We start from the raw sequence: 18751 nt of genomic DNA, 5'->3' as shown, positions 1-18751 counted from the left end.
ATCTGGGTCTGGCGTTCCCACTGCAAGCTGGTTAAAGCCCACTGCCACCAAAAGCCGATTGTTAGCCGGTGTAAACAGGTTTTTTGGCCAGTGGGAAATGGGTAATAATTGTGTCCCCAGAAACAACAAATAACAACAACAACAACAACAAATTTGTAGCTCGTTTGTGTGTTTGAGTGTTGAACTTAATTTGAGTTTTTTTTGTTTCCCCGTTTCCTTTGTTTAAGGTTCTGCAGCGTCACCGCGGACAAAGAGACTAATCAGCAGTTTTTATCTCATTAAACCTCCCTCATCTCCTCCCCACACGGCTGGAGAGCATTAGCCCCACGCTGAGACACACACACACACACACACACACACACACAGAGACACACACACACACACACACACTGAGCCGTCAGCTGTCAATCAGCTCCATTCACCTTTATGCAGCAGCTCGGTCGGGGTCACATCAACATCAACACCAACACTCAGCAGCAGCAGCGGGGGAGGTGGTGTGTGTGTGTGTGTGTGTGTGTGTGTGTGTGTGTGTGTGTGTTTGTTTCCATAATCTCGCCTTAATCCCCAAATCCTCTTCCTCCCTGGAGGAGAGAGAGAAGAAAAGAGTCGATGAATGAGTGACTGACAGAAATGAGAAGTTTCAGTCCTACACCTCCTCCTCTTTTCTCCTTTCCTCCTTCTCTTTCTCTCCCTCATCTCCCTTCTCTTTTCTCCTTCTTTCCCTCCTCCTCTTCCCCCTTCTCCTCTTCTCCCTCCTACACCTCCTCCTTTCCCCCTTCTTTTCCTCCTCCTCTTTTCTCCTTCTTTCCCTCCTCCTCTTCCCCCTTCTTTTCCTCCTCTTCTCTCTCCTCTTTCCTCCTCCTCTTTCCCCTCCTTTTCCTCCTCCTCCTCTCCCTCCTCTTTCCTCTTTCTTTTCCTCCTCTCCCTCCTACACCTCCTCCTTTTCTTCCTCCTCTCTCCTCCTTCTGTTCCTCCTCTCCCTCGCACATCTCCTCCTCTTTCCTCCTTCTCTTCCTCTTTTCTCCTTCTTTTCCTCCTCCTCTTTTCTCCTTCTTTCCCTCCTTTCCTCCTCCTCCTCCTCCTCCTCGGTGGCCTCCCTCCAGCCGTATTCAGACACTTGGAGCTGCAGGCGACCGAGGAGCTGCTGCTGGTGTGTGTGTGTGTGTGTGTTTCTCTGTCTCTCAGTGTGTGTGTGTGTCAGTGTCTCAGTGTGTGTGTCTCTTTGTGTGCAGCTTCATTGAGATTCCTGACAGGACTGAAGACGCTGCTGTTGAAGCTGTTGAAGCTGTTGAAGCCGTCGATGTTGAAACGCGGCCAAACGGCCTCAGATCAGAGATGTCGCAACATCAGTTCAGTGATGACGCATGGCGCCGTCCAGTGTTGCATCAACGACGACGACGACGCTCCAACGTCTCCAACATGAAGTTAACACAACTGATTTAACAACAACAACAAAAATAGATCAACTCATGCAGATGATCAGTTTAACTTCTAAACATTTTGCTCTTTATTTATATTTCATGTTTGTGCAAACGCTCATTAATATGACCTTCTGGACATTTTACTCCACCTCTCACACTTTCCCAACTCCCCATGGTGCAATGAAAGGTCACTGGGGTCTGGTTTTTGGCAAGGAGGTTTATCTCTGGGTAAACTCTGGATGTCCCGAGTTTCAGAATGAAAGTCCATTTTTTGGACTCGTAATGCATTTTTACAACATTCATGACCCTTCTATCCACCTCCGCCTATGGGTTTTTTAAATGTATTTTAAGGTAAAAATTTTAATGAAACTTCCCAAGTCTATCACTCACATTAAGACAAATATTTTTTGTATTACAAGTTTTGTCAAATTTTATGTTTAAATATGTAAATGAGGCAATATCTAATGAAATACGCTAATGCTAATTTCCAGAACCGAAATCTGAACAATGGATAAAGCCCCTTTCAAAATTCTTGTTTTATTTAGTTGACATATTAGAGTTAGAAGTTTTTACAGAGGAGGATTTTGGATATCTCTTTTTTATCACTCTGTAAATGAGAAAATACTGTCACCAGCCCTAAAAAAAATCTAATGTATCCCTGTTTTTAGGAACAAAACGTTGTATAAATCAGGCTGTGAATGATATATCAACAATCCCCTCTGTAAAAACCTTCAGAATATAGAAATATATCACTCTGTAAATGAGAAAATACTGTCACCAGCCCTAAACCCCATAGAGCCCAATAGAAATGTTGTGTTTTTGCAGCTAAAACAACTGGTCAGGAAGGGGTTAAACATGTTGAAACCCATTTTAAAAGTGGTTTTCATGTTTAGTCAAGACCCAGTATCACATATATTATTTATTTAGGGAGTAAAACTGATGTTAAAATTTTGTCCAGGGGTTGTGGAAGTGGTACAAATTGAAGGATCGAAGAGGGTTAAAACTGTGTCGACTCAGAAAGTTGTTGTTGTTCAGATGTTTTTCGTTTTAAAACTTGTTTCTCTGCTTCGGTCGTTTTGATCGTTTCTCAGTAACGGTCCTTTAATCATCTGAGAACGAGCTGCAGACACACAGAGCAGCCGCAGCGGTCGGTGTCGTCACCACTTTGACCAAAGAGCTGAGTCTGCACTTCACACAGCCCCGTGTGTGTGTGTGTGTGTGTGTGTGTGTGTGTGTGTGTGTCTGTGTCTGTGTGTGTGTGTGTGTGTGTGAGACATTTACTGTGGTGGAATGGAAATTATGAGTGCATTTGGTTGGCATTGAGGTAACAGACCTCTGTGTGTGTGAGTGTGTGTGTCTCGGTGTAGTTTCACGTCTCCCTCTCAGCTTCTCTCTGCAGCTCGGGTAACAACAGGTCGGTGTCGGCCAATCAGAAGAGAGAAGGAGGGTCTGAGCCTCTCTTCTGATTGGCCGACTGTTTTCTTGAGAGATGCAATTAAAAAACAGAGCAGATTTCAGAATAAAACACTCAGAGAAACTAAACAAATCCTGTAAAGTTGTTGTTGGATGGTTTGTCCAGGTGGTGAGGGGGCGGGGCTTAGTTGTGACATCACAAAGTGAAAGGAAGTCCTGACTACACATCGACATCTACCTTTATTTTGAAGGAGCTTTAACACAAACATCTACTTTTATTTTGAAGGAGCTTTAACACTTTTATTCTGAAGGAGCTTTAACACAAACATCTACCTTTATTCTGAAGGAGCTTTAATACAAACATCTACCTTTATTCTGAAGGAGCTTTAATACAAACATCTACCTTTATTCTGAAGGAGCTTTAATACAAACATCTACCTTTATTCTGAAGGAGCTTTAACACAAACATCTACCTTTATTCTGAAGGAGCTTTAACACAAACATCTACCTTTATTTTGAAGGAGCTTTAACACAAACATCTACCTTTATTCTGAAGGAGCTTTAATACAAACATCTACCTTTATTCTGAAGGAGCTTTAATACAAACATCTACCTTTATTTTGAAGGAGCTTTAACACAAACATCTACCTTTATGCAGCTTTAACATTCACTCATTATAATAACTTCTTGCTCCAGATCAAATAAAGACCTACTTGTTCATGTCTCATGTGTAACGCCACTCCCTCTCTCTCTCTCTCTCCTCCTCCTCCCTCTCTCTCCACACCTCCCTGGAGGAGGAGGAGAGAGAGGGAGGAGGAGGAGAAGAGAGGAGAGGTCTTCAGAGAGGACAGGGAGCGGGACAGACACAGACCCAGTCAGAGTGTTTCTCTCCGCAGCAGCAGCAGCAGCAACATGTTGGACACTCTGACCTTCCTCCTGGAGAAGCTCTTCCTCCTCGCGCACATCAAGCTGTCCAGTCTGCTGCCTCCTCCTCGGGGTCGCGAGCCGCTCAGCACCACCAAGCCTCCTCTTCCTCCTCCTCCTCCTCCTCCTGTGTCTCCTCTTCCTCCTCCTCCTCCTCCTCCTGTCCCCCTGCAGCGCGGGGACCTGCTGGAGGTCCCGCGGACCCTCTTCACCCACTTCGGCATCTACTTGGGCGCGGGGCGCGTGGCGCACCTCATCCCGGACGTCCTGCCCGCGCTGACCCGCGACGCGCGGCGCGTGCAGCGGATGGTGACCAACACGCGGCTGCTGCTCGGCGTGCTCTCCAAGCGCGCGAGCATCCGCGTGGACTCGGTGGAGGACTTCGCGTACGGCGCCGGGATCCTGCTCAACGCCATGGACCAGCGGGTTCGAGTCCCGAGCCCGTCGCTGTCCGGGGAGGAGGTGGCTGTGCGCGCGGAGCGGCTCGTGGGCTCCGTGTCCTACAGTCTCCTGTGGAACAACTGCGAGCACTTCGTCACCTACTGCCGCTACGGGACCGCGCAGAGTCTGCAGACCGACCAGGTGAGAGGCGCGTCTTTACGCACGGCGCTGCTTTGCTTTGATGGAGCGCAGAGGTCCTGGGGCCAGATTCACCAATATGTTCTTAAGAAATTTTCTTATTTTTCCTACTGAAGAACTTCTTAAAATTCACTAAAAATCACTGCATTGCATCTCAAAGGAGGTTAAATCGAAAGCAACTGGACTTAGTTATTTGTCTTCAAGTCCAGTTGTCTTCGATTTAACCTCCTTTGAGATACAATAACCTGGACAAATGAGAATATGCACAGGCTTACTGTCACTGCATTGCATTGCATTGCACCAAACAGCATAAAGTTTGCGTCTTAACCAACCATGGATAAGGATAAAAAGAGATGCAGAAAGTTTCAAGGCAGGAGCTTGAGGTTATTGTGGATGAAATAATGTACGAAAATAATCACCTACTCTTGGGGAAAACTAATAATATGGGAATAGGGTGGGCCAAAGTGGCTGAAGCTGTACGGCCTTAACAGTTAACTAACATGCTAACTAACAGTTAACAGGCTCTTAATTACAAAAATATATTTACTTACTATGACCTACTAGTCTAAACTTGTCTAAAATTTGTTGAAAAAGGTGATATTAGAGGCTTATCTATCCACCGTAGGAATTTTAAGACAGGTCAAGGTTGTCTTAAAGTTAAGGAAAGAGTAAAGAACAAATTTGAGAACTTTGATTTCAAGAATACCATTTATTCCTAAGTTTTTTCTTAAGAAGAAAGTTGAGAAAATACTTCAGAACTTTTTTTTGGAGAATATGACTTCTTTTTTTTCCTTCTTAAGACTGAAGTTAAGAAAAAAAATGACACTTAAGAAGATTTTTTTTCTTAATAAGGTTTTGTGAATCTGGCCCCAGGTCAGATGTTCATATGACAGGACGTTTGACACCACGGATCATCAGTTTAGTTTCACTTCTTCATATTTTGCTCTTAGTTTGTTTCGCACTCGTCCACGTTTGCGAGTCTGCAACTTCCAAGTGCACACGCAGTTTGGACCAGTTTGTTGTTGGTTAAAGTTTGTATTAAAGCTCCATACAGTATAAAGGTAGATGTTTGTGTTAAAGCTCCATACAGTATAAAGGTAGATGTCCATGTGTAGTGTGATTATAAAGCAGCTCTAGGTTCTATATTAATACTGTGAAAGTATCAAAGCCTCAGTCCACAGAGAAATGCACACAGCCTGTATTCAGAAACTGAGCCTTTAAAAACCAGCCGTCAGGACTTCCTGTCACTTTGTGATGTCACAACTAAGCCCCGCCCCCTCACCACCTGGACAACACCATCCATCCTACAACAACTTCGCAGGATTTTTAGTTTCTCTGAGTGTTTTATTCGGAAATATACTCTATTTTTTATTGGATCATTTTATAAAACAGTCAATCAATCAATCAACCAATCAACCAATCAATCAATAACAAACTTTCCCATCAATCTAAAGCGTCTCCACCTGGAACAGCTACGACTGAAGTGAAATAACGCCGAGTCATCAGTGACTCAGCGGTATTTTAATGCCTTTAATTACCAGTCCGTGTAAAAACTTAGACAAACACCAGTGTTTCGTTCTTGTGCTGGTGGAAAAAAAAGGTTAAAAACAACCAGAAGGGGCGACCGCAACGTCTTCCTCCTCCTCATCTTCATCCTCCTCCTCCTCTTCCTCCTCCTCCTGACCTGCAGCTTCACAGACTCTGTTTTTAAATGAGAGGAAAATCTGGGTCGCTGCTCGGAAAACTAGTCCGGAGAACAAGAGCTGCATTCAGACTGAAACCAGACGACTAGAAACCAAACAGCAGCAGCAGCAGAGTAGAGGTTAGGGCAGGCTGATGATGATGGTGGTGATGATGATGATGAAGATGATGAAGATGTAGGAGGCCTCCTGCTCTCCTCAGCCCACAAGGTCATTTAAAAACACTTAATTTTCCCAGAATTCCTTAGATTTACCACGGCAACAGCTTTTTCCAACCCACATTTTTCCCACTTTACAAATGGGCTGTCGTCTTTTATTTTGAAAAGTCTTCTTTTTAAACCCCTTCAGTGAGCGTCTAAGGACTTTTAATGTGAAGCAGCAGTCCAACTAGTTTGTGTCTGTGATGTTTAAATGTTGGTATTAAAGGGATAGTTCACCCAAAATTGAGTCCTCCGTGGCTTCTCTTAGTTACAGGGGGTCTTGGCGTAGCAGTGCATGTCCATACAACGGTTGCAAATGGATACCAACTGTCTTCGTAACAAAAAGACACACCAAAAAACATCCAAATACCTCCATGCTGCTCGTATGTAATGTCCGTCTTGTATTGAAAATTAAATACGTCTATATTTCAAGCTTGTTTGTAGCGGAAGCTTCTCGAAGCTCCTCTTCCCGGTTCGATTTAATTTTCAATACAAGACGGACATTACATACGAGCAGCATGGAGGTATTTGGATGTTTTTTGGTGTGTCTTTTTGTTAAGAAGACAGTTGGTATCCATTTGCAACCGTCATATGGACATGCACTGCTACGCCGAGACCCCCTGTAACTCAGAGAAGCCACGGAGGACTCTGAAACTTCTCCCAGCCCTTAGTCCACATGAGGGGGAGGAGATAGATAATGAGTGAAATTTCAATTTTGGGTGAACTATCCCTTTAAAAATGTGTGTATCATGTCAGTGTGTTCAGATTTGACTCATTGTTTTTGACACATTGCACAACAATCAGGCGCCGGTGGTGGTTCGCACCCTGTTGACACCCGACCTGAGTAACACCAAACGGTTTCAATTTCAATTTTCAATTTTGGGTGAACTATCCCTTTAAGACGTTGAATGTGAGCCCGTGTGGACGTATTGGTGGCATTATTGTCCATTCAGACTCACTATGACCCCCACCCCCCATTCCCTGATCCTGTTTCACCCCAACACCCCCTCCTCAGCAGAGACAGACTTTCCCTCCGGATCGAGTTTCACTTCCTGTAATTCCCAACCTAAACACTGACCTGGCTGCTTCCTACAGGTTCATCAAAGACAGGCAGAGTGGGGGCGGGGTGGGGGGTTAGGGGGGTTTAGGGGGGGTGGGGGTTAGGGGGGGCAACAACAGGAGCCGTCACCACCGGGGCCTCACTCAGGGGCCCCCACAGTAAAATAAACAACAGGTCAATTGTACCCAGAGGTCGGAGCAGAGAGAGTCCTGAGGGGCTGCTGCTGTTGCTGGTTGGTTAAATTGTGCTTTCATGTTTGTTGTAGGTTCATCAGTCGTCTGTTTTGGTTTTAAGACTGAAAACTCACGATAATAGAAAGAAAAACTTGGTAAACATTTCATTTATAGGCTGATAACTATGTGATAATGTCAAGAAATCACAATTAATTGTGTCATAATGTCTAGAAATAGCCTAGAAATAACGGTAAATTTCATTGCAATGTTGACAAATATCGCCAAGAAGTAACGATTGATTAAGTAGAAAAAGCTCAGAAATAAGGGTCAATTGCAACTTAGGACTGTCGTATAGGTTCATCAGTTGGCAGTTTTGGTTTTATGACTGAAAACTCACCATAATAGAGAGAAAATTTGGTAAACATTTCATTTATAGGCCGATAACTATGTGATAATGTCAAGGAATAGCCAAGAAATAACAATTAATTGTGTCATAATGTCTAGAAATAGCCTAGAAATAACGGTACATTTCATAGTAATGTTGACTAATATCGCCAAGAAGTAACGATTGATTAAGTAGAAAAAGCTCAGAAATAAGGGTCAATTGCAACTTAGGACTGTTGTATAGGTTCATCAGTTGGCAGTTTTGGTTTTAAGACTGAAAACTCTTAATAGGAAGAAAACTTGGTAAACCTTTAATTTATAGGCCGATAACTATGTGATAATGTCAAGAAATAGCCAAGAAATAACAATTAGTTGTGTCATAATGTCTAGAAATAGCCTAGAAATAACAATTAATTGTGTCATAATGTCTAGAAATAGCCTAGAAATAACGGTCAGTTTCATAGTAATGTTGACTAATATGCCAAGAAGTAACGATTGATTAAGTTGTCTAGAAAAAGCTTAGAAGTAAGGGTCAATTGCAACTTAGGACTTGGTGGTGAAAAATTCAGCTCTTTCTCAAAAAATTGAAAGCATGAAAAGCATGTGTAATCTTTTGCCTTTATGAAAAACATGACATTACTATGAAATTGACTGTTATTTCTAGGCTATTTCTAGACATTACTGCGTAATTAATTGTTATTTCTTGACATTATCACGTAATGAGCAGCCTGTAAATTAAAGGGTTCTTGAAAAATTTGTTTCAATAATTTATAATGATTGGCGATTATTGCCTCGATATCGAAAGTACAAAAATAACGATGGCTTTAATGTTGATTCTGGGTACAATGTTCGTATCATCACATTTTGTTTTGCTGCTACAATAATAGTTACCTATTTCATATATATAACCAATATTAACTCACTGAGTGCCAGCCCTTTTATAAAATGGTCAGTGCCATGTGCCAGCGTTTTGGGGCATTTTGAGTAATATTTCAAGACCCAGAGAATATTTTGTACGATGACTCTGAAAACACCAAACAGCTCAAAGGAAAGAGGAGACTCTCTATTTAACTCGGGAAAAAAACATATGTTTGTACCTTGTTCCACTCTTGATTTATCTTAAGTTGAATAGAGCCTGGTTGCACCAAAAAGACCACCTTTTTTTTCTAGAAAGCTGAGAAAAATACATTTTTGTGAAAGAGAATCTCTCAATAAAAACACTGATTTATCCGTTTTAATTTTGGCTTCAAAAACATGTAAGACATCACTCAAACGTTGGATTTTGATTGACGTCCATAGACGTAAATGGCACTCAATGAGTTAAGGTAATATTTGATATTATATCATGAAACAATATTATAAAAATATTAACTTTATTTCCCCATCTTTTCTTCCTCCTCTCGTTTTTCTCATAGTTCTGCGAGTGGTTGAAGTCGCTGATCCGGGACCAGCGTAGCGTGCTGCTGACGGCGCTGCTGGGCCTCCTGTCCATGGCGTGTTTGGGAATATCGTCCGGCACGGCGCTGCCCACGCTCCTCGTGCCCTTCACCCTGTGGATGGCCAGCTAGAGGCCAGCTAGAGGCCAGCTAGAGGCCAGCTAGAGGCCAACTAGAGGCCAACTAGAGGCCAACATGGAACAAAAACCCCATAGACAGAAAGTAGGTAGTCGTCTGCAAACAACTTCACACGCTAATGAACCTAAATCCGTACGTAGCTCTTTTACCTGCTGCACGGGAACCGTCTGGGTTTCCTGTCTCTGTTTGATTAGAAATAGAAGAAATAGAAGAAATAGTAGAAGTGAATGAATCTTTAGCTTTAGCATCATTAGCAACCAGGACTGGACAGATGCATTTAAATGGCAGAAAATACTGAAACAATTAAAATCCTGTGGTTTTCCAACTTTAGACTTCAAAACGTCAAAAGGGACCAAAGATCATTTAATCACAATTCATTTTTATTTGACTGAAGCTGCAGGTTTTGTTAAGAATGTGAACTTTTTCTTTTCTTTTCCTTTTTTTTGTTTTGTTTTTTTGTTTTAAATCAAAACCGCATGACTGCAACTTTAAGGTTTGGGTGTTTTAATTGAAATATAAAACATTCTCGGTCTCATATACAAGACGCCACTGAGCCAATTCTTCGTTCCCAAATAATCCTGAGTTTATTTGGACAAAAGAAACATTATTGTAGATGCACAGAACCCTGAAACCGAAGGAAAAACCAGATGAACTGATCCAGATGATGACAGCAACAAAAAACAATAGACTTTAATAAAAAAAGTCTTCTTTTTTTAACAGCTTGTAAGAACATTTTAGTCTTGAAAAAGCTCATAAGTTCAGGTTTTCATTTAGTTTTATTGTGACACCACTACTTTGTTTTGTTTTTTTCTTACACATTTACATGTTGTAGATCAGAACGTGTTCATTTCAGCCCCCTGAAGCTCTTCTGTAAATATCTGTAGATAAACCGTCATCACGACCTGATTGTTTTCTCTAACAGTCGCAAACTTTTGTACAGAATTTATTTTTTACGACGCTGTAACACTTTTATACTGTTTTTATGTAAATAAAAGGAAATGGAAGAAGAGTGGGACGTGTCCAAGGCTTTGATTATGTGTCCAGTGTTGTTGTTTTTTGCTAAATGGGAAATCAAAGTTCAAGATGCACCAAACTCTTATTTATCAGTGAATCAGAGCATCAGCTGCATTAAAACACTTATTGATCATGAGCTGATAACTTGATTTTAAGGTCATTTCAAGTTTCCAGTTCCTTCATACTGGATGTATTTTCTGGACCGTGTTGCCATCTACTGGTGAAACATGGGAACAGCGTGAGGCTTTAAACTGTCTGTGGTGTCCTGCAGCTAAATGAATGACTACTTTGTCATTTATTGGATATTTATTGGATTTATTGTAAAAAAAAAAAAAAAGTGTGATTAATTTGATATTGTTGGTTAAAAGCCACCCAAATAAGTCAGAGTTTCTATGCAAACACTAACATTATTGAACACATGTGGCAGTTTAATGTTTGTAATAAATCCAGTTTAATTTGTTTATTCTGTCTTTGTAGGCTATTTATAACCTTAAAACAGCTAAATTGGCCAACCTGTCACATTTGGTAGCTCACTCACTCTGATTGGTTTTCATCCAGGAAACAAAACCCTTGAACAGATCATTTTGAGGAAATTAAAGGACTTTAAATATAAACTTTAAATATCTTTTGATTAACTTCAAATGTCCATCATGACAATGTGTTGCAAAGAGACAGAATCTTTGTTTTGTTTGGATAAAAACGCCTCGTTAAAGAATAGTTCAGCTTTAAGATGTTTAATGGACTGGATTTAAAACTTTATTGGCGTCTTTTTTGGCTCATAAAAACCAAAATAGTCTGAAAAGAAAAGCTAAATCTGCTTGAAATCTTGTTTAAATCATGATTTACAGGTCAGTTTGGGAACTTAACCCACAACCTCTCCAGTGATGAGAACTTTTATATTTAACCTGATGATACATTTCTAAAATCACATCATTATGACCTCATTGTCACTTTATGGTCAGATCTTCTGTCTTTGTGTCCACATCCTGTCCTTGAATCAACATGAGATCATAAACTGATCATGTGTGTGTCCATGAGTGTGTGTTTATGAGCATGTAGCTCAGATTCTATACAGATATTGATCATGACATGAATCAACTACTGAAGACAAAGAAGATAAACGTTTGAGTCATTCTGGTGAAACTCAGAGTGAAACTGAGGTCACTTCATCATCATCTTCATCCTAACTGAGGTTTGTGTGACAGTTTGTTATTCATGTTTCTTCATATTTCAATGCCTGAGGGATTTTTAACAGATGTCACAGATTGTTGATTGATTCCTCTCTGTGTTTTATGTGTGTTCGTGGTGTTTTGTTATTGCATTATTAATTTGGTTTATAATTAAATTCTTGTGTGATTGTTGTGGAATCTTCTTCTTCTTGTCCTCTGAGCTGCTGTTTCCCACGCAGTGGAAAATATTCAACACATTTCATCCGGGATCTGTTTTTTTTTCTTTTCTTTTGTATCTTTTGGAAACGTTTCTGTGTGATAAAAAGAAATCAAAACAGACCAAATGACTCTGCAGCAGCAGCAGCACAATATCACACATGCAGCAGTTATGTGTTTGTGCACTGAAACACTGCAAATTATAAGTTATCAACTCCACTCTCAGATACGACCTATATCACTGCAAAAACTCAAACATTTCCAAGATTTTTGTCTTATTTCTTGTCAAAATGTCTAATTTCTAGTCAAAACGAATCTCTTTCCACTTAGAATAAGACTCATCACCTAAAAATTGACTTGTTTTAGATAATTTTCACTTGTTTCAAACAAATTGTCACTTGAAATAGGTAGAAAAGGTTTTTTGTGCAAAACATTGTAGAAAAACTTGCTCCACTATCAGATTTTTCTACTTATTTCAAGTGGAAATCTGCTTGAAAGAAGTAAAAAAGTGTCTAAAAACAAGCTACTTTTTATGTTATGAGTCTTATTTTAAGTAAAATGAGATTTGATTTGACTAGAAATGACATTTTGACTAGAAATAAGATAAATATTCTTGGTAAGAGTGGTAAGTTTTTGCAGCGTAGGAGCAAATCCTGACTAATGACCCCTCTACTGTTGTTGTAGTGGCGATCCTCTGGGGTAAAGCTTCAGGTTTTGCCACCACGCCAGCCTGAACCTTGACCAGCCATGGTGGCATTTCTCTAATCCCCCCCCAGTCTGCCCCAGTCCGCCCCCTCCTCCCCCTTCCAACCCAGAGAATAAAACCACCTGTGAGGTGACGGCCACAGTTTGCTCGGCAGCATGTTTCCTCTGCAGCTGCTCGCTCTGCTCTTCATCTCCACGCCGGGAGTCGAGGAGAAGGAGAAGAAGCAAGAGAAGAGGAAAGAGGAGGATGATGGACGGAGAGCGGAGGAGGAGGTGGAGGTGAAGAGTAAATACGACCAGATGTTCAGGAGGGGGGATCTTCTGGAGGTTCCCCGGACGCTGTTCACACACTTTGGGATTTACCTCGGGGCAGGAAGGTGAGTCCAGGGCCGGCCCCTGGCATAAACACATGGGGGGCCACATGATCAGAAAGGTACCGGGGTTCATCAAGTCATTTAAACATCCTGAGGTCTGCACGTGCAGCTATGAGCTTTATATGTAATGTGAAGTCAATATTCAGCTTCTTTTATCTCACATTTGAGACATTTGGTGAAAATAGAACGGCAGAATGACAACATTTGTGCTCAAAAAGCAATCTTACAAAATGTCATTTTAGACTTGTTTTCTACACTTATCTATTACTGTATTCATATCCTATTTCAAGCACCAAAAACAGTTCATTCTCATGACTGAAGGAGTGTTTTCACAAGGGATTTGAAATTTTTCTAAAAGCAGACCTCAAATTTCCAGCATTTGGCCTAAATTATTTCTTTCTACAGTGTTCTAGGACAAACTGGCCTCAGTGTGCTTACAGCGGAGGTTCTAATATTTAGACATAAAACACTTGAGTATTGTTACATCTGCAAGTATCTTAAAAAGATCAATTTAAGCCTCAGACCTCAGAGGGCATAAACACGTCTGTATTCAGTTTTAACCAGTGATTTGGTGTTTGTGCTTAGAGTGCAGGGCCACAAACAAAAATCTTGTTTAGGGGGCCACCAAAATCCTAGGGGTGAGTCTGAAGCACCACGGAGCATCAGCACGCTGTCATCTGATTGGTCAAAGAGTCTGAATCCTTGTTCCTTCTCTCCAGAGTGGCTCATTTCATCCCTGACATCATGCCCGTCGTCTCCAGCGACCAGCATCAGATCAAGCAGATGGTCACCAACAGCAGACTCATACTGGGAGTGCTGGCCAAGGTACTGCAGCGCTCCAGACTAACCTTTCTGTGGCCCTCAACATAAAAATGTTTCCAAATTCACTCCAAAAGCTCAACATTTTACCAAGAATATTTGTCTTATTTTTAGTCAAAATGTCATTTCTAGTCAAAACTAATCTCATTCTACTTAAAATAAGACTAATCACACTAAAAAGCAGCTTGTTTTTAGACACTTTTTACTTCTTTCAAGCAGATTTTCACTTGATATAAGTAGAAGAATCTGATAGTGGAGCAAGTTTTTCTTTCTTATTACAAACGAAATTGCTTTTACTGGCAGATTTTTCTACTTATTTCAATGAAAATGTGTTTGAAACACATAAAAATTTGCAAAAAACAAGTTAATTTTTAGGTGATGAGTCTTATTTTAAGTGGTAAGAGATTAGTTTTGACAAGAAATAAGACAAATATTAGAAAGATTTTGAGTTTTTGCAGTGTTCTTTTGAGTTGTCCCTTCCACGTTTCACCAGTGTTAAAGGATTAGTCCAACATTTTGGCAAATTGGCCCATTGCCATAATCCCTATAGTCATAGCAGTAGGTTCATTACCTTTAATTGTCGGTGCAAGCTATTTTTAGAACGGCGGAGCAGAGCCGTGAGCTGCTCAGAGCTACGCTACGGAGGCTCATGGGATTTCTTGGTTTCCCTCATCAAACTCATCAAATACACAATCCAACAACTCCACAACGCTCTGGTGGACAAGTTGTGACCTGCACATTCACCACGCTATGAGATAATAACACAACGTTACCAGACAGAGTTGTTTTAGAGGGAAATTCATGCAAAACCGCTGATGCGCGTTGCGTTCAGGGACAGTTTTTCGGCAACCAGTCTCTGCATTTGCCTCTAAAACAACTCTCGAACTTACTCTTTAGGAATTACGGCAATGGGCCAATTTGCCAAAATGTTGAACTATCCCATTAAATAAAAAAGAAAAAGAGAAACAAAAGAGTCAAATTTCCAAGTTGCACATGCCTCTATTTAGGGTCAGACTGTACTGAAGGACCATTAAACCCAGTTCAGCTTCATTGACGTTTGTTTGATGTGTTTCTCCTCAGTGCGGCAGCATCAGAGTGGATTCGGTCGAGGACTTCGCCTACGGCTCGGAGATCCTGATCAACACCATGGACAAGGTGACTCACATCTCATCACACCAGAACCTGCTCACCTGCACCACAGTCCCGTCTGTCACTAGTCACGTTTCCATCCAAATATATCGATATTTTTTGAGCGTATTTTGTGAAAATGCGCAAAAAGAAAATGCTAATTTATGCCCATTTCCATTCGTTATTGTTTTGCAATTACTGGGAGAAGACCTGTGGGAAAGTCATTCGGATAAACCAACCGCACTTTGGGGATCTAAACATTTACCTTCTCGCATGAAAAAATATTGAAACTTATAAAGTGACGTAATAACAACAGCGCTACAGCCTGTTTTACAGCTATATGCCGCTGCATTCTGGGAAACTTACTACGGTGTGAACAGCGTCGGTCATCGTTTATTTGCGAAACCTGTTAACTTAGCAAAAAGTTCAAATTTTTTGCTATTTTCCTGCCTTTTTTCAAATTTCTGACATTTCCATCCAAGTTTTTTTTCCCGCAAATTTTGAAAATGCGAATAAGAATAGATGGATGGCTTTTCGCAAATTTTCGCAAATCTTGTCGTAAATCGAATAAGAATAGATAGATGGTTTGTCGCACATTTTGAAAATGCGAATAAGAATAGATGGATGGCTTTTCGCAAATCTTTTCGTAAATCGAATAAGAATAGATGGATGGCTTTCCGCACATTTTGAAAATGCGAATAAGAATAGATGGATGGCTTTTCGCAAATCTTTTCGTAAATCGAATAAGAATAGATGGATGGCTTTCCGCACATTTTGAAAATGCGAATAAGAATAGATGGATGGCTTTTCGCAAATCTTTTCGTAAATCGAATAAGAATAGATGGATGGCTTTCCGCACATTTTGAAAATGCGAATAAGAATAGATGGATGGCTTTTTGCTAATTCTCGCAAATCGAATAAGAATAGATAGATGGCTTTTTGCTGATTTTCGCAAATCTCTCCGCAAATCGAATAAGAATAGATGGATGGCTTTCCGCACATTTTGAATAGCCTATGCGAATAAGAATAGATGGATGGGAAACCCCACTACTGTTATTCCACAAAACTGTGGAATAACAGACATCGGACAAGGAATAATTTGGCACATTCAGTTCTTCACCCTCCATTAATATGGAATTAATTATGGAATTAATTACCCATCTTTTATGTTCTTTTGTCATTGTTGTCTTTTTGTCATCTTTTGTTGTTTTGCATGTTAATTGTAAAGCCCGTTGGTGGATGTGTTGTTAACCTGTGTTTGTGTTGTGTGTCCAGGTGTGCAGCCGGCCGGCGCTGCGCGGCGAGGACGTGGCCGTGCGGGCGGAGCGGCTGCGAGGCCACGTGAGCTACAGTCTGCTGTGGTACAACTGTGAACACTACGTCATGTACTGTCGCTACGGCACCAACATGAGCTTCCAGACCTTCCAGGTGATAGTCCACTAGAAACCAGGACCAGAACCAGGACCAGGACTAGGACCAGGACCAGGACTAGAACTAGATCAGAACCAGGACCAGGACTAGACTGGACTAGACCAGAACCAGACCAGACCAGATCATGTACTGTCGCTACGGCACCAACATGAGCTTCCAGACCTTCCAGGTGACCGGACCACCAGAAACCAGGACTAGGACCAGACTGGACCAGACTGGACCAGAACCAGACCAGATAAGACCAGAACAAGGACCAGGACCAGACTGGACCAGACTGGACCAGAACCAGACCAGATAAGACCAGAACCAGGACCGGACTAGACCAGAACCAGAACTAGAACTAGATAAGACCAGAACCAGGACCGGACTAGACCAGAACCAGAACTAGAACTAGATAAGACCAGAACCAGAACCAGACTGGACCAGAACCAGACCAGAACCAGAACAAGACTGGACCAGAACCAGACCAGATAAGACCAGAACCAGGACCGGACTAGACCAGAACCAGAACTAGAACTAGAACTAGATAAGACCAGAACCAGGACCGGACTAGACCAGAACCAGAACCAGACCAGATAAGACCAGAACCAGAACCAGACTGGACCAGAACCACACCAGATAAGACCAGAACCAGGACCGGACTGGACCAGAAACAGAACTAGAACTAGATAAGACCAGAACCAGACCAGATCAGATCAGGTCAGAACCAGAACCAGACCAGAACCAGAACAAGACCAGACCAGAACCAAAGTGTTTCAGTGTTGTACTTTGTACAAAAATCTTAAATGTTTTCTTTAGTTCTTCTCAAATCTGCATTCAGACCTTCAGCATTGACTTCTGAATTTGTTCCTCTGCAGCTGAAGCATCTTAATCAGTGGATTTATGACTTTTAAATCGTGAGGATATACAAAGAGTTTTTACTGGCTGAAGGCCACTCAGAAGTTAATATAACGACACCAGTGACTCATTGGTGTCGTTGGGGTCTCGGCTTTATTTTCTAACAAATTAACACAGTTTATCAAGAAGCACCATTGTTTTCATCCATTTCTGTCATTTAACAGCTTGTTACACAGTTATCAAGCCACAGTCGACAATGTTGGACGCACTGTTGGTCACTGTTGTCTGACTAAGAGTTGCCCAATCAGAGCCTTGGAATTGGAAATCCATTACTCGGAAAATTACAAAAATGCTGAACTAGCTGTTAGCACTTCCTGTTTCCCATTAACCGTCTGATTGCGTAAATTCCTGTGAAGAGAAGTTAAAACCTGATAGTTCAGGTAAATCCTGCAGCATCTTCTCTTCTATAATCTCTTTACATTCAGTCATGATGAACATCAGTCGTAAGCGTGAATGCCACCCAATTTAAAAGGATAGTTCACCCAAAATTGAAATTTCTCTCATTATCTCCTCCCCCTCATGTGGACTAAGGGCTGGGAGAAGTTTCAGAGTCCTCCGTGGCTTCTCTGAGTTACAGGGGGTCTCGGCGTAGCAGTGCATGTCCATATAACGGTTGCAAATGGATACCAACTGTCTTCGTAACAAAAAGACACACCAAAAAACATCCAAATACCTCCATGCTGCTCGTATGTAATGTCCGTCTTGTATTGAAGCCCCGAAATGCGAAATTGTCCAAACCGTTAGGCCTATATGGACATGCACTGCTACGCCGAGACCCCCTGTAACTCAGAGAAGCCACGGAGGAAATTTCAATTTTGGGTGAACTATCCCTTTAAAACTGTGTGTATCATGTCAGTGTGTTCAGATTTGACTCATTGTTTTTGACACAATTGCAACAATCAGGCGCCGGTGGTGGTTCGCACCCTGTTGACACCCGACCTGAGTAACACCCAACGGTTTGTGTGTGCAAACGGCCTTAAGCCTCGAAAAGAAAGAAAGAAAGAAAGAGTCCACGACGACCAAGCAGCACCAGCAGCCAGTTCCCACCACTGTAACCAGGGTGTTTGCTCACAGTCGATCCGCCTTGTGTTGCACATTTAATAAAGGTCGGACCGGACGCACTGAGCCGCAGATTAAAAGCCCAGATCTCAGATCAGACCAGCCTCCCTCCCTCTTTAATTGGTTTAAGCCTCGCTTGCTGTTGCAGCAATGAAAGGCCGTCAATGAAAGCTGCCATTGTTTCTGTGCTATTGTTGTGTCACTGCAGACTTTGATTTGTGGCGTGTGATTATTATTATAGTGTAATTGTGAAATGAAATGACGGAGCAAACGAGACGAGCGGAGGCATCTCAACTCTCCAGAGGAACATTTTTTAAAGCTGAAAGCAGCCCAAAGAGTCAAAGAGCATCGGTTTGTTATTAGTTCATCTCACACAGACGCTGGGAAACTAATAATCATAAAAACTAATTTAAATGTTGGCCATAAGCAGATTGAGTAATTCCCATTTGTGCTCTTTAGGCCCTGTATTAAGTTTTGATTGATAACACTGATGCAGGAACTGGAGCTCCTT

General features: G+C 41.6%; 1 protein-coding gene across 1 annotated transcript in view; it reads left to right on the top strand.

The window, feature by feature from the left end:
* LOC311001554 (lecithin retinol acyltransferase-like) overlaps positions 1-18751 on the top strand; it is a gene marked incomplete at its 3' end in the record, with an annotated part of 28852 nt that overhangs the window by 9216 nt on the left and 885 nt on the right. Inside the window, exons 2-7 of the mRNA XM_083992638.1 lie at positions 3716-4340; positions 9270-9420; positions 12795-12909; positions 13626-13731; positions 14806-14880; positions 16129-16281. Coding sequence (XP_083848764.1) covers positions 3747-4340; positions 9270-9420; positions 12795-12909; positions 13626-13731; positions 14806-14880; positions 16129-16281 — 1194 coding nt within the window. The 5' untranslated portion in view covers positions 3716-3746. The remainder of the gene's footprint in view (positions 1-3715; positions 4341-9269; positions 9421-12794; positions 12910-13625; positions 13732-14805; positions 14881-16128; positions 16282-18751) is intronic.

This window comes from Trachurus trachurus (genome assembly GCF_905171665.1).
Source record: "Trachurus trachurus genome assembly, chromosome: 18".
Lineage (NCBI taxonomy): Eukaryota > Metazoa > Chordata > Actinopteri > Carangiformes > Carangidae > Trachurus > Trachurus trachurus.
This window is presented reverse-complemented; position numbering and strand designations above follow the sequence as displayed.